A 13,626-nucleotide genomic window follows, 5' to 3' on the forward strand; every position below is an offset into this window, starting at 1 on the left:
CATTTCCCCTGGTATGCAGATGAGTTATACTGAAGCCAGATGGCACAAATCAGTTAAACTATATTCATGGTAGGACATTCAAATTCACTCACTTGTAGTCATTCCCAGTACTCACTTGTGCCTCCCCTTCCTCTTGGGCACAAGTAGCCTTGCCTAAAAACCCCATCTTTGTAAACTACCATCTCTGACTGTCTGTTGCGTCGTGTCACCACATCCTATAGGGACACATCTCTTATTAATAAAATCAGGGGAAATTGACCTTAATCTCGTCATTCTGCATTTTTGAGTCACCTGTTCTTGTTGAGTTTAAAACACATCCCATGTCAGGATGATGATTTCTAACTTCCAACTCTTAGATAAGTGTAATCCCCTATTATCAGGATTAAAATCTCTATCATTGGGTTTTTATGTGTAATATTTTTTTCTTGCTGCAAGGTCTCATCTTATCTTTAGATATTTACTTTCATAGTTGCAATATATAATTAAAATTAAACAGAATTAAATTAATGTGCAACCACGAAAGAACTGGGTGAGACAAATGTCTCTGACAGTACAGTGCTCCAACGGGTGTGAGTCCCAACTTGGCTGGTAGTTGGGGGCGGGGGCTGGTGGGCTGTTTAATGGCGTTCTGTGTGGAGCTGCTGGTGGCACCTGGTTTGCACAGAGGAGATTACTAAAATGTGTGTGTGTGTGTGTGTGTGTGTGTGTGTGTGTGTGTGTGTGTGTGTGTGTGTGTGTGTGTGTGTGTGTGTGTGTGTGCAGGGTGAGTGATTGGTCCTGACAGCAGTCTCTGTATTGCTGGCTGGCCTGCAGATTTAGCCGACCTGTTTTAGACACTCTAATCTGGATTAACTGCAGCAGTGTGTCAGTTGGGACGAGGACCGGAGCCTCCCCCACCCCCTGCCCCTTCACCTGCTTTTCCTCTCACTTCCCCTCCATCCACCCATCCATCTGTATGTGGGTCTTTTCTCCCCGCCTTCCATCCACCTGGATACCTGGTCTCTGTCTTCTTTACCATCTTTCTGAGCTTTAAGGCCTCGTTCAGCACACAAATCAGAAAATGTTCAGTTTCATATATAGACGTTGGCTCACTTGATTCACTCTGAAAATGTCTCTGTAAGTCCTGTCTTGGGGGGAAGGGTAGGGATTAAACCAGCTCAGTCCTCTTCCCTATTTCCCTATTTGTTGTTGCAGCCGTAGGAAGAGCTGTCCCACTGATGAACAGAGAGCACATTGCAATCATCAAGCGGGCAGTGTTTGAACACCACTTCTATTTTAAACAAACATAAATCAGTCCGAAAAGATTAGCAGTGTTTAATAAAAAGAACATCACTATTCAACAACACCAACACCCTAAAAGAAAAGAAAACAGAACGATTACATAGCTAAAAGTAAAACATTACTCTTTAATAAGTCATGATTTAACAATCTAATAAAACAACAACAAAGCTCGTCGAGGCCAGAACCCTATAAGCCTGTAAAGGTGCCTGTCAGTCACACATGTACAGTATGATACACTCACTCCTGAGGATGATTCTTTCATCACTGGCAACAACCTGCTCCACAAGAACAGTTTGGGACTAACGCGACCCCAACTGTGTGTTTTTAATCCATTCCCATGTAAACCCAAGGTGCCTCCTTCAGGTGCAGCAGCTCTGAGTTCTCTGTTGTGCGCTCTCTCCTCTCCTTCCAGTGCATCTTCTTCTCTTACCTTTTTTGGTTAAGTTTACCTGCTGACCCATCCAATTCACACCCCTGCAGTGCTGCTGCTGTTGTTCCATCCCGCACCGCCACTGAACGGATTGCTCTGTCTTTCCTCTCTTTATCTGGAGATAAGATACTTACTTTTGAGATAAAGCATATTATGATAAATCAAATGAGCTTTATCGCTTTTGTGCATCTGGGTGTTTGTGTGTGTGCGTGTGCGTGTGTGTGTGTGTGTGTGTGTGTGTTAATACAGCTGCTTTGCAGATAGATATAATCTGTGAATCCATGAAGTGTTGCAGATGTGCCCCAGGTTCACTGATCAGGGAGGGAAAATGACTGAGCATGATCTGTGGGAACTAACTTCTTGTAGGCATCATAGTTTTTATTCTAGAAATTATTTTTTATTTTGATAAACTACACAGGTTAGGATTGTGGACTGTATGTTTAAAATATACAATCAGACTGAAAATTATATATTTAATATGGTAGATTAGAAGTTTGGGGGAGATATCTATATTATTTATACTTGGAGGACTTTCTTTGTATGTATTCAGGTTAGAATAAATTGTTCAGGCAAAGTATTGCGCGTGCCTGCCTCTGTGCGTGCGTGTGTGTGTGTGTGGGAGGGGTTTGTTGGAGACACTTGCTCCCTCTAATTAGCAGTCTGCGCCGGTAAAGAAACTCAGTAGAGCGACCTCACCAAGGCGCAAAGGCATCCGAAGGCCACTTCACCTGTGTGACTTTGACTGTGTGAAGTTGGACAGAGAGGCGGTCCGGATGCTCGCTGCTCTGCGGTGTGCTGCCCAGCTTAGCTGACAGTCGGTTACAGCTGAAAGAGCAGTTTAAGAAAAAAGGAAAGAGAAAGAAGAAAAAAGCACTTTGACGCTTGTCTTGTGAACTCCTGCGCGCCCCGCTTATCCGTTCAGCGCCTGGCCTCGGACGCACCGACTTGTTGCCCCGGCTGAGCTCTGAGGGGGCCACGGCTGCTGCGTTGCGTGTCCGACCTACAAGTCAGCGAGAGGACTTAAAAGGCTGCTGTAAGGATGATGTCCTACATAAAGCAACCCCATTACACCATGAACGGGTTAAACGTGCCTGCCCCTGGAATGGATGTGCTTCATACAACCGTCGCTTATCCACGTAAGTTTGAACTTTTATAGGAAAAAACAAAAAATACGCATTTCTGTCCTCACAGTTTCTAGAATCACGTTTGTCAGAATGGTGCGTAAAACGCGCAGGTTTCGATGCTTTAGCAAACGAAAACATTCTTTTCTGTTAGTGACCGATGCTGAATATAGTCTCTAATTATTACGCTGGACTGAATAAAATTGAATATTTCGGAAGAACTCTGTAGTAAGAGATATTTTGTCCGTCGGTCTTTAAACTTCCACATTTTGCGGCTCTGTGGATAAATTTATACGTGAGATTTATTTTTTAATTAAATGGAAAACTATTAGTTCTGAATTCAGATGAACATAGATTGTTGTTGTTACCGTTTTGTTAACTTTTCTTAGCGGCTTCATTAACGCTCAGATTGGTATTTTATATATTAGAAATTCTAATATATAAAATATTTGTAATAATTCTTGTTCTTCTGCAAATACAACAAGGCAGTTGGCTCTATGCACCATGAAGGGTAGACTCACAGTACTTTTAATGGAAATCCTATTTTATGAAATAAAAAGTCGCCGTTTCTGCTTTTCAAAGTAAAGGGAACTCCTCTAACAACCTCTGACTATGATACTTCATTTTGAGACTTATTCTATTTATTTTTTGTCTTTTTCGTGGGGAAAACATATTAACAACTGGCATGGCATAATACTGAGATATTTCTATTAATACTTTTTAGTATTTGTTGTCATCCACGCACATAGCTGGAAAATAAAACTGTCCAAAGAATCACTTGAGCGCTTGTTGTGTTCTTTTTCTACAAAGATGATTCAAATCACTCACATAAAAACTCATAATTCATGCCGCCCCTCTGTTGATGTTAGCACGATAATCCCCTCTCTATGTCATTTCTTTCAGCCACTCCCAGGAAGCAGCGCAGGGAGCGCACCACCTTCACCCGCACACAGCTGGACATCCTGGAGGCGCTCTTCTCAAAGACCCGCTACCCAGACATCTTCATGAGGGAGGAGGTGGCCCTCAAGATCAACCTGCCTGAGTCACGTGTCCAGGTACTGGAGAAGTAGGCTACTGCCAAGATGGAGGCCACTGTGTTCAGGCCTTGTGCGTTCCTCATAGTGTGCTGTGTTATGAACTTCTGCATAGAAGTCTATGTCTATGCCTCTGTAACCCAAACCTCTGATTATTAATACGTTATGACATGTCTGCATGACTGGTAACATGTTGAATCTATTTTGTTTTGGTGACCTCAGGTTTGGTTTAAAAACCGCCGTGCCAAGTGCCGCCAGCAGCAGCAGCAGAGCAGTGGCCAGTCCAAGCCCCGGCCTCCCAAAAAGAAGGCCTCGCCAGCGCAGGAGCCTAGCGCTCCTGATCCCGTTCCTAACCCATCTGGCTCATTCAGCCCCTCCTCAGCCCATTCTGGCCCCAGCCTGGCCCCGAGCTCCAGCACCGGAAACACTGCCGTGTCCATTTGGAGCCCAGCCATCTCACCCCTGCCAGACCCCTTGGCCTCCTCCTCGGCGCCCTGCATGCAGCGGCCCTCACCTTACCCTATGAGCTATGGCCAGCCGTCAGCCTACACCCAGGGCTATGCTAGCACAACCTCCTACTTCACTGGCCTGGACTGCAGCGCCTATCTGTCCCCCATGCATTCACAGTTGTCAGGCACCGGAGGTGCTCTCAGCCCCATTGCTGTGCCCTCTATGGGGGGCTCCTTAAGCCAGTCCCCAGCATCTCTGTCTTCACAGGGCTACAGCACTGCCTCTTCCCTGGGCTTCACCTCTGTCGACTGCCTGGACTACAAGGACCAGCAGGCCTGGAAGCTGGGCTTCACCACAATGGATTGCCTGGATCACAAGGACCAAAACTCCTGGAAGTTCCAGGTTCTCTAGAAAGGGTGTCAACATGCCACGTGCATCAGTGAATCCCATGTAAGATAGGGCAAAGCAGTTCTCCCAGAGGACTTAACATTGATTTCTCAGTTTGTCATTTGTAAGATTTTCTGTAGGAAATGCATTTGATTTAAAAGGTTTGGAGATGAACAAATGAATGAGTGTCATCGATGCTGCCTGACTGCAAATCATGTCTGTTTTCTTCTTCGTGTTATCTTAAATAAGAGAACAAACGCCTTTAAACAGTTTGAAGGAAAAGACTGGAGAAACAACACAAGCTATCTCTTTCTCACACACACACACACACACACACACACACACACACACACACACACACACACACACTTTGTGTTCCATTTGCATAGAGTGAAAGGAGAGCTTTTTGTCCTGGAGGAGCTCCTGTAGGTCCTCCTTCAGGGTTACGTTATTTTGAGCTATTTATTGTTATTAATATTATTATTTGAAGTTCCATTTGAATATCTAATTTGACTGCATTTAGATCTTTTTTAGCTTTCGTGTTAAGTATTACAGTGTTCACCTTTAGTGTCATCATCCTGATCTGTTTGATGGAGAAAAAAATAGATTTTCTGTTTTAAATGTGACACATTAAAGTGATCTATTCTTTACATGTTTGCACACTGATGATCTTTGGGATGAGTTCCAGTTTGAAAGTGTAGCTTTAGCGGATTTGGAAGTCACAGTTAGGGGTCAGTGTGAAGTGGACGTTGGATGTAAAGTGGCCATGTTGTAGCAGTGGGCTCTGGAGCCGCCATGTTTGTCATAAGGCCTGCATGGCTCTCACTGTTCCATCTTGGTTATTTTAGCTTATCTGATTCTGGGAGTGTTCCAATCCTCTTAGAATCCCTTCAGCAATGCCCTAAGTGAATTAGTTAGGATTATTGCCCTACCTCCCTCTGTCTGTCACCTACCTCAGCCTCTTCTTCCACTTCCATTCCCCTCTTTCTCCTGTTTCCCTCCATCTTTTCTGTCTATTCTCTCCCATCAGCTTTGCAGTATTACTTTTTCCTCCACCTCTGGCTCTTAAAGCCTTTTCAGTTTAGCTGCATCTCTGTTGTCATGCACATCTCCCAAAAACAGCTGTCTCACTGACCACAGTGCAGTTTAATAAAGTGCTTTTTGCTTACAGTTGTTTCATTAATTGTGTTAGCTCACTATCAGCTGAGCGGTTCCACTTATTTCACCGCTCCTCTGACAGTCCCAACATGATTACTGCAACACCAACTTACTGCTGACATCACATAGGAGCAGTTTGTGTGTTGCAGTAGGTTTGGTCAAATGTTTTAAATAAATTCCACGTTTTTACCCAAAAATGGAACAGTTTGCCATTTAAGCTGAGTATCACAAAAACTGTTCATGTCAGCCACACTAGCATAAAAGGTTTGATGACACATTTCTGATGCCATTCTGATATTTACAGTAATAAGTAATACCAGTTTTTGTTGCCATGCAAATGGTCTGATCACAGCCCTTGACTATGAAAATGTAGCGCAGCGAGAGTAGTGAGCGGGTAGCAATGGACATTTCAAAGCATTTTTCTGCACTCGACACTGACCTAATCCCACTCTGTGCTCTGCTTAATCCCTCTGCCCTCCCTCTCTGTGGTGCAATTGGTTAATCCCTGCATCTGTATGCCCTGATTGGTTAACCTCTCTTGGATGGAGCAGTGCACTTGTAATCTCCCCCCTCAGCACAGAGTGTTTCAGACAGACATTTGCGCTGTAATCCCACAGAGGAGCAGATGTGATGGGGGATGGACGGCACTGAGCAGACCTTGAGGAAGGTGAATACGGGAAAGCTAAAACACCACAGACAGACTGCGAAGGAAAGCTTCAGGCTCTGAAGAAGAAAGAAACCTAATCAAGAAGTTCAAGTGTTATTACAAGTAAACGTTACAGGTTAAAAACATAACAGAAACTAAATGTTAAATATCTAGAGCCTAGAGGTCAGCCGAATGTACCTTCATTTCCAGTTGGTGCGCGGACTAAACTAGGCTTAACTCGGTTGTTTTAATAGAGTGGAGAAAATACAACACAGCTAAAAGTAAAAAACAAAAAAAAAGATGATGATGATTATTAATATCATTATTATTTTATATCCGACGTTTTTTAACTTCAAAACAGAGGTCAGATTAAAAAACATCTCCATGGTTTTATCAGGTGTCTTTAGTCCATGAACCAAGCTCACTGTGGGCAGAGGTGATATAAGAAACTCTACTCATAACCAACACATCAGATTTGTTTTCAGGGAAGTTTATAAAATGTTGGCATCACTCAAGAATTTAAGATAATCGATGTTGCTTTTGGATAGCAGTGAGGACTCTAACGGTGTCATTTCCATAGCATTGGTGGGGAACACTATCAAAGATCACATTTTTCCTGGCCAAAATATATTTCAAATATATGGTAAATATATGTTGTATTTGTGATGCTCAAAAATATATATTTTTGAAATTGAAAATATATTTTTTTCAAACCAAAATGCATTTCAAAAGATATTTCAGAGTGAAGAAAACACATTTCCAACCTTACAGTAAAATGTATATCAAAGTATCCTTTATTGAAAATGTATTTAGTGCAATAATGATGATGATGATAATAATAATAATACTAAAAGTAACAACATGTTTTATGTTCATCTGCAAAAAACAGTTGGATTAAAAAAAACAGAATCAAAGGTTTAGCAAGAATTAGGTTGTTTATTCATTTGCTTACAGTATTTCACATTACACAATATCTCACTATAATGTAGCGTTCACTTGACTTTGAAATTATCTGTCAGTGATACAGTAAACAAGATACAACAACTGCTATGTACGCTTTAGTTTGTGACAATATATACAACATAGTACTTAAAGGAACACACTCCACTTTATTTTGGAAATAGGCTCATTCTCCATCTCCCTCAGAGTTAAAAATGCAGCGTCTTCTTTCTAGATCCGTACGTTAATAGGGCTCTGGAGCGTGATCTTACTGGATGGGCGTAGCCAGGATTTTTGGTTGAGGCGCCATATTAGCAGGCCAAACAAATGCTTGCTGTGTGGTCGGTTGTAATGTTAGATTGCACTACCGGCAAGGGAATAAGCTTGAAAACAGGCTCTCTTTTCATTGTTTCCTCACCTGGAAGCATCATGAGGGAGCTTATGTGTTGGATGTTACCAAAAGAAGGCGTCTAGCCTGGATAGCAGCTGTGAGACGAGCTGATATTCAGATCTCTACCAGCCACAGATATCTGTTGGTGTGTTTCAGTAGTTTCATTCTGGTAAGTTCTAAATAAGTTCATATTACTCTTTTTATTTTCAATGCGCTCTGAGGTCATAGCAAATTAGAACAAACATGCAGAACTACCTTTATTTCTAAAGTTGCTAATTATTTGGCATTATTGCAGGCAAACCAGCCTATGAAATGAATGAAACAAATCCTGACTGGGTTCCAACACTACACATGGGGCACTACGAAATCTTTGTACATGCTACATACCATGCTACATACATACTACATGCTACATACCACCATGCCAATCAGATTACTTCTTCCATGTGAGGGTGAAAAGGTGACCCTCCTGGATAAGATGGCAAAGGTTTGCTGCGTTTTGGTGAACATGTGCCCCAGTGTGTTAGTAAAACCAGGGAAAATGCTCTTGTTAAATACTCTTAAAAGTCTTGTGCTGTTTATGCAGTGATACATTTTCAAAAGAGACAGTAAATTACAGAATTACAGAAATTGGGTGATATTATATAAATGCTGTCATGATTTTATGTAAACATTTTGTCATTTGTAAACTATACATGACATTGACTCTACATTGTAACTGATGTGATGTTCTATAAAGTGGTTTTAATTAAAAATAGGTAAACATTTGTTTGTTTCTTTATTCAACTTTTGAACAGTGGTAATTAGTAAGTACATATTCAGTAAATGCAAATTATTTACAGGCCCCCCTAAATTAAAACATTATGGGCTATTCAGAACAGAACTATGCTTGGAAAAATATTTTTCCCATCAGTTGATCCAACTCCTCCACAGTAGCAGGTGGAATTTTTCTGTTTTGAGGATGGCTTCTTTTACCTGTCACTACAGATGGTCTGTTTATGTTTTGATTGAGAGCCTTTTTTTGGGCAGCTGAAGAGGAGAAGTCTATCTTATGGCCAACCTCTGGCTGTATCTTGGTCATATTACCCAGCAAAATCAAGTATGCAGGTTCATCTGTAACAGTCCTTGTGCCACAGATCCACACTGTTGCTTCTACATTAAACAGAAGAGCAGAGACATGGGTGCAGGTCTCCGCGACTCCGGCCATACAGCTGCAGTGGGCGGCTTCAACCTTCCCTGTGATGCTCACAATGACCCATGGCTGCAATGCTGGTTGATTCAGTCTTTGAGAGTGCAGTACCTGAAACACACACAGGCAAAGTTCAAGACACGAACTTTAATAAGCCAATAAGCCGACACAAATGTGTTGTGTCTACGTTCAAATACATTAATCATAAATGTAACAACTAAAGTGTTTTTATGTATCCATATATAGAAAGCTGCATGTTATATTTTAAATCTGCATGTTTCTTTTTAGAAACCTATCAGCAAAAAACTTAAGTATGTAATGCAAGGATGTAATCACTTTCAAGAGTGAGAAAGCATAAAGTTCGACTTTAAGTGACAATTGTGGACACTTAATATGATAAGGCGATTCTGCAGGTCATTAATCAATGTATAAAACTAAAATAAAATGTGTCACTAAAATGTATTTAGTGACACAGCACACAAACACGGAAGCAAGATGTGTAATTAGGATTATTTATAATAAATATGAATTAATTAGTGTAATTTCATTAACCATAGAGAATAACTAAATCCTTCAGGACAATGTCACAGTGCACTGAACTCACTATGGCATCCATCTAACAGAGCTTCCACATGTTCTCACTGTAATTTCCCCTCATGAATGAATTTATGCTGCACTAATCTGAATGTTCGGAGGGAAATCAAACGCATTTTACTCGTAGTACTCAAGCTGACTTCACTTGGTTTGAATGACGGCGTACTCACAATTGCACCCAGTCCTTGGTGAATTGGATGTGCGCCTCCAGAGATTTATGACGGCGAAACTGGTGCACCGTGTATGCGCTGACTTTACAGACAAGGTACGAGAACAGATCATGCTAAGTCAACAGCGGTTTGGTCTTCAGGGTTTCTACTAGCGGACGAACTCTCCTTTCCAGCACCCTGGCATAGACTTTCCCAGGGAGGCTGAGGAGTGTGATCCCCCTTTAGTTGGAACACACCCTCCGGTCCCCCTTCTTAAAGATGGGGACCACCTCCCCGGTCTGCCAGTGCACAGTGATTTTAAAAATAAAGATAAAATGAAAAGTAATTAATAAAAAGTAAATATTTAAACATTCCTACAAATGTGCAATGAACGTGTAAAAATTCTGTTTAGTAGTTGTTGCTCTTTCTTTCTTTCTTTCTTTTTCTTTTTTCTTTTTGAAAAATAACGACGTCTCTGAGGCGCGAATTACTACGTGAAAAATGGCGTCATCTTGTGGCCCCTTTCTGTCACTATAATTCATTCAAGGCTTTGTGGGAAATGCTTCTCCTGTAAAAGTTTCAGTCACCGGCGACATTTTTTCATCAGCAGAACGTTGACCGTCATCACAATGAACCAAATTCGATGACGTCACAAAAGTCAGCTCAAAGCACAACCAATCAAAATCTTGACTTTGATCTGAAAATCCTTAAATAGCCGTTAGTTCGCAGTGTTCCTCACAGCAATCAGTTGCGATTAGTTCACATTTGCTTCGTGTTTTTAAACAGTTTCCTAAAGAGATTTAAACTCTTTTTCAAGGATATTTTAAAAGTTCTGTACCAATCAGCTAAAGTTTGACAGCTGTACCGACCAGTTTCCTCCAGTCTATTAAAGCAGACTGTTTTCAAAAAATGGATAGAGGAGACGGCTCACCAAACCATGACGATGGTGAACAAAACCATGTTGGTGTAGGACTAGCAGTCAATGAGCTGCTTTTGGCACTGCTGCAACAGGGAAATCTTAGAGCAGTTGACAGGATGTTCCCCTGGATTGAAATCAATCAGTTGCGTGGTTTAGTTGATAATCAACTGCCACAACAAGAGGAGGCAGTTGATGTTCCGGTAGGAGGCATCGAAATAAATCCTCCCCAGGAAATAGCAGGACCCTGGGAAAATTTTAGAGCAGAGATGGGAGTAGGCGATGGCATTGAAAGAAATCTACCCCAACAAATAGAACAACCCTTGGTCATTAATGGAGCAGAGATGGGAGTAGGAGATAACATAGAAAGAAATCCACCCCAACAGATAGAACGACCATTGGTCATTAATAGAGCAGAGATGGGAGCAGGAGATTACACAGAAAGAAATCCACCTCTAGAAATAGAACAACCCGTGTACAATAATGTAGCAGAAGAAGATCCAATTATTGATGAAATCAGGTGGTGGGAAGATGAGGGATCTGAGAGCGACACTGAAAGTGTTCCTGATAGTGACACAGATGACGATGGAGACAATGGCCAGGATGCTCCTGTGCTATTGCCCCCCAACCCAGTACCAGGCGGTTCGAGGAGGAGACCAAGGGAGGAGGAGGATGAAGAAGAAGAAGATGGGAGAGCTAGGAAAATGTCTAAACACTGAATTTTGAGCTGAGCTGGACAGTCAATGTTGCACCCATCTTCCAAAGCTACATGTGTCCTACATCACTCTACGGCCTAGAGCGTCCTGGTGCCACGTGCACTTATGGACACTCTTATGTTCGAACAGGGTTGCTGCTGCTGGTTTGGTCAATATTGTTTGGAGAGAGATCAAACTAACAGCTTTAGAATCAGTGCAAAAAAGACGTAAACACAAAGCGCGGACCCGCCGAAACATCAGAATCAGCGAGCTGTCAGCTTTCAGCCCCGACCGTGTCCGTGCGGTCGGGTGAGAAAGGCCACATCTCACTGATTCTGATCTTCGGGTCGCGCTTTGTGTTTACGTCTTTGTGCAGAAGCCGTGTACCTGCTCTCATTTACTGTTTTAAATGTTTGGTGGTCGTCAAAATTTTGTGACGTTTCACCTGAGATTCTGGAATTTTGGGCAAAATACATTTATATAAAAAAAATCGATTCAGGATTTTAATGAATCAATGTCACGTTATCCAATCCAGAATCGATTTTAATCGATGAATCGATTATTAAAACCCACCCCTACTTCCTATCACCATTGTGCTAACGTAATTATACAATAGCATTTACAACACCACCATCTTCAAATAGAAAAACACATTATGGAATGCTATCAGTTGTGTATTGGCCTCCCCAAACCCTGGACCTCAACATTAGTGAATAGTGGGATCATCTTGACAGAGAAGGGAAGGAAAGGCAGCCAACATCCAAAGAAGAGCTTTGAATGCATGTCTTTATCCTGTCTTCCTTTTCACCCCAACCGGTCGCAGCAGATGACCGCCCCTCCCTGAGCCTGGTTCTGCCGGAGGTTTCTTCCTGTTAAAAGGGAGTTTTTCCTTCCCACTGTTGCCAAAGTGCTTGCTCATAGGGGGTCATATTGTTGATTGTTGGGTTTTTCTCTGTATCTATTATTGTACGATCTACTGTACAATATAAAGCTCTGTGAGGCGACTGTTGTTGTGATTTGGTGCAATATAAATAAAATTGAATTGAATTGAATTGAATTGAATTGAATTGAATTGAATGTCCTTCAAGAAGCCTGGAGAACTTTTCCTGAAGACTATCGCTATAATAAAAAAAGGAAAAATTAAAGCAAAGGTAATGACTAGTTTGGGTGTTGTAGTCCTTTAATAATCAAGGAAAAGTAGTAAATCCACAATTTAAAAAAAAATTCTTTTATTATAAATAATCCTGGTGTGGATTAGTTACTTACACATCAAACCAATGTTTTACAGGCAGAACATTGCTCATCTGAGTTTTGACCCAGAGTGAAATTCACACAAGTTCAGCTTTCATTACCTGATCAGTGCGCCACTGAAGCAGACCCACTCTGCTCTGTCTTTGAAGATTCACCATGAGAAATTGGCATTCCTTGCTCTAACTGTCCACAATATGAAAGTCACAGGAAAAACCGACATGTCTTTTTTTTTATGTTTGTTTGTTTGTTTTAACCCACTATGCACTCAGAAAAATTATGGTTCTTAAATGGTTCTTCAGATGTCTTCATGGTTCTTTAAAGAACCATCATACGTCAAAGAACCTTTTTATTTTGTGGATGGTTCTTCAGCTATTACAAATGGTTCTTTAAAGAACAAAAGGTTCTTTATCAAATCTAAGTTTGATGGTGTAAATGGCATAAATATTTATTCACTATAATGAGGCTGTGAATTATACTGTGTGTTTTCTTTGTGTGCATGTGTGTGCGAAGGGGAAGGGCGGGATACCTGGCAATTACCCTTTAAGAGAAGATGGTAGGAAACTGAATATTCAAATAAAAGTTAGAAATAATTGCAAACAATAGACACAATACACACATTCAAATACTGTACTTTAGTTTTAAATTTTAATAAAGCATTACTATTTTCTACTCCAAGGCATTACTTTTGAGATTATTATATATTTTTGAAAATATAGCATAATGATAATAATAAACTTTACAAACCACCCAGCAGTATGTAAAGTCAAATTATAAAATACAAGTAAATAACAACTGCAGAACAGAATGTCAGTGTAATGGACACAGACTTCGTTTTGACAAAGCACACTGCTTAGGTAAATGATCTGAGTAGTTGTTCATCACTGATCAATTTGTTAATATGTGTTTCGAGCCAAATACATGACAGGGAGAGAGAGAGAACACGTCATACTATAACCTCCCGGGAGCGGACGGAGGGGGTCAGTCGTTGGGATGCG

The 13,626-nt window shown here is 41.2% G+C and overlaps 1 protein-coding gene and 1 long non-coding RNA gene across 2 annotated transcripts; one reads left to right on the forward strand and one right to left on the reverse strand.

The window, feature by feature from the left end:
• The first annotated feature begins 2,321 nt into the window (after positions 1–2,321).
• crx (cone-rod homeobox) lies at positions 2,322–5,871 on the forward strand. Its single transcript, XM_004561580.5, has 3 exons — positions 2,322–2,847; positions 3,736–3,887; positions 4,089–5,871. The coding sequence occupies exons 1-3, from the start codon at positions 2,751–2,753 to the stop codon at positions 4,725–4,727; spliced, it is 888 nt and encodes a 295-aa protein (XP_004561637.3). The 5' UTR covers positions 2,322–2,750; the 3' UTR covers positions 4,728–5,871.
• Positions 5,872–7,564: 1,693 nt separating this feature from the next.
• LOC143420758 (uncharacterized) lies at positions 7,565–10,666 on the reverse strand. The gene is made up of 3 exons (XR_013100472.1): positions 9,791–10,666; positions 8,143–9,137; positions 7,565–7,780 (listed from the first exon to the last, which is right to left on the reverse strand). It is a non-coding gene; the product is annotated as an uncharacterized LOC143420758 (long non-coding RNA).
• Positions 10,667–13,626: the final 2,960 nt, after the last annotated feature.

The sequence above is a fragment of the Maylandia zebra genome, linkage group LG10, assembly GCF_041146795.1.
Source record: "Maylandia zebra isolate NMK-2024a linkage group LG10, Mzebra_GT3a, whole genome shotgun sequence".
In the NCBI taxonomy this organism is placed as follows: domain Eukaryota; kingdom Metazoa; phylum Chordata; class Actinopteri; order Cichliformes; family Cichlidae; genus Maylandia; species Maylandia zebra.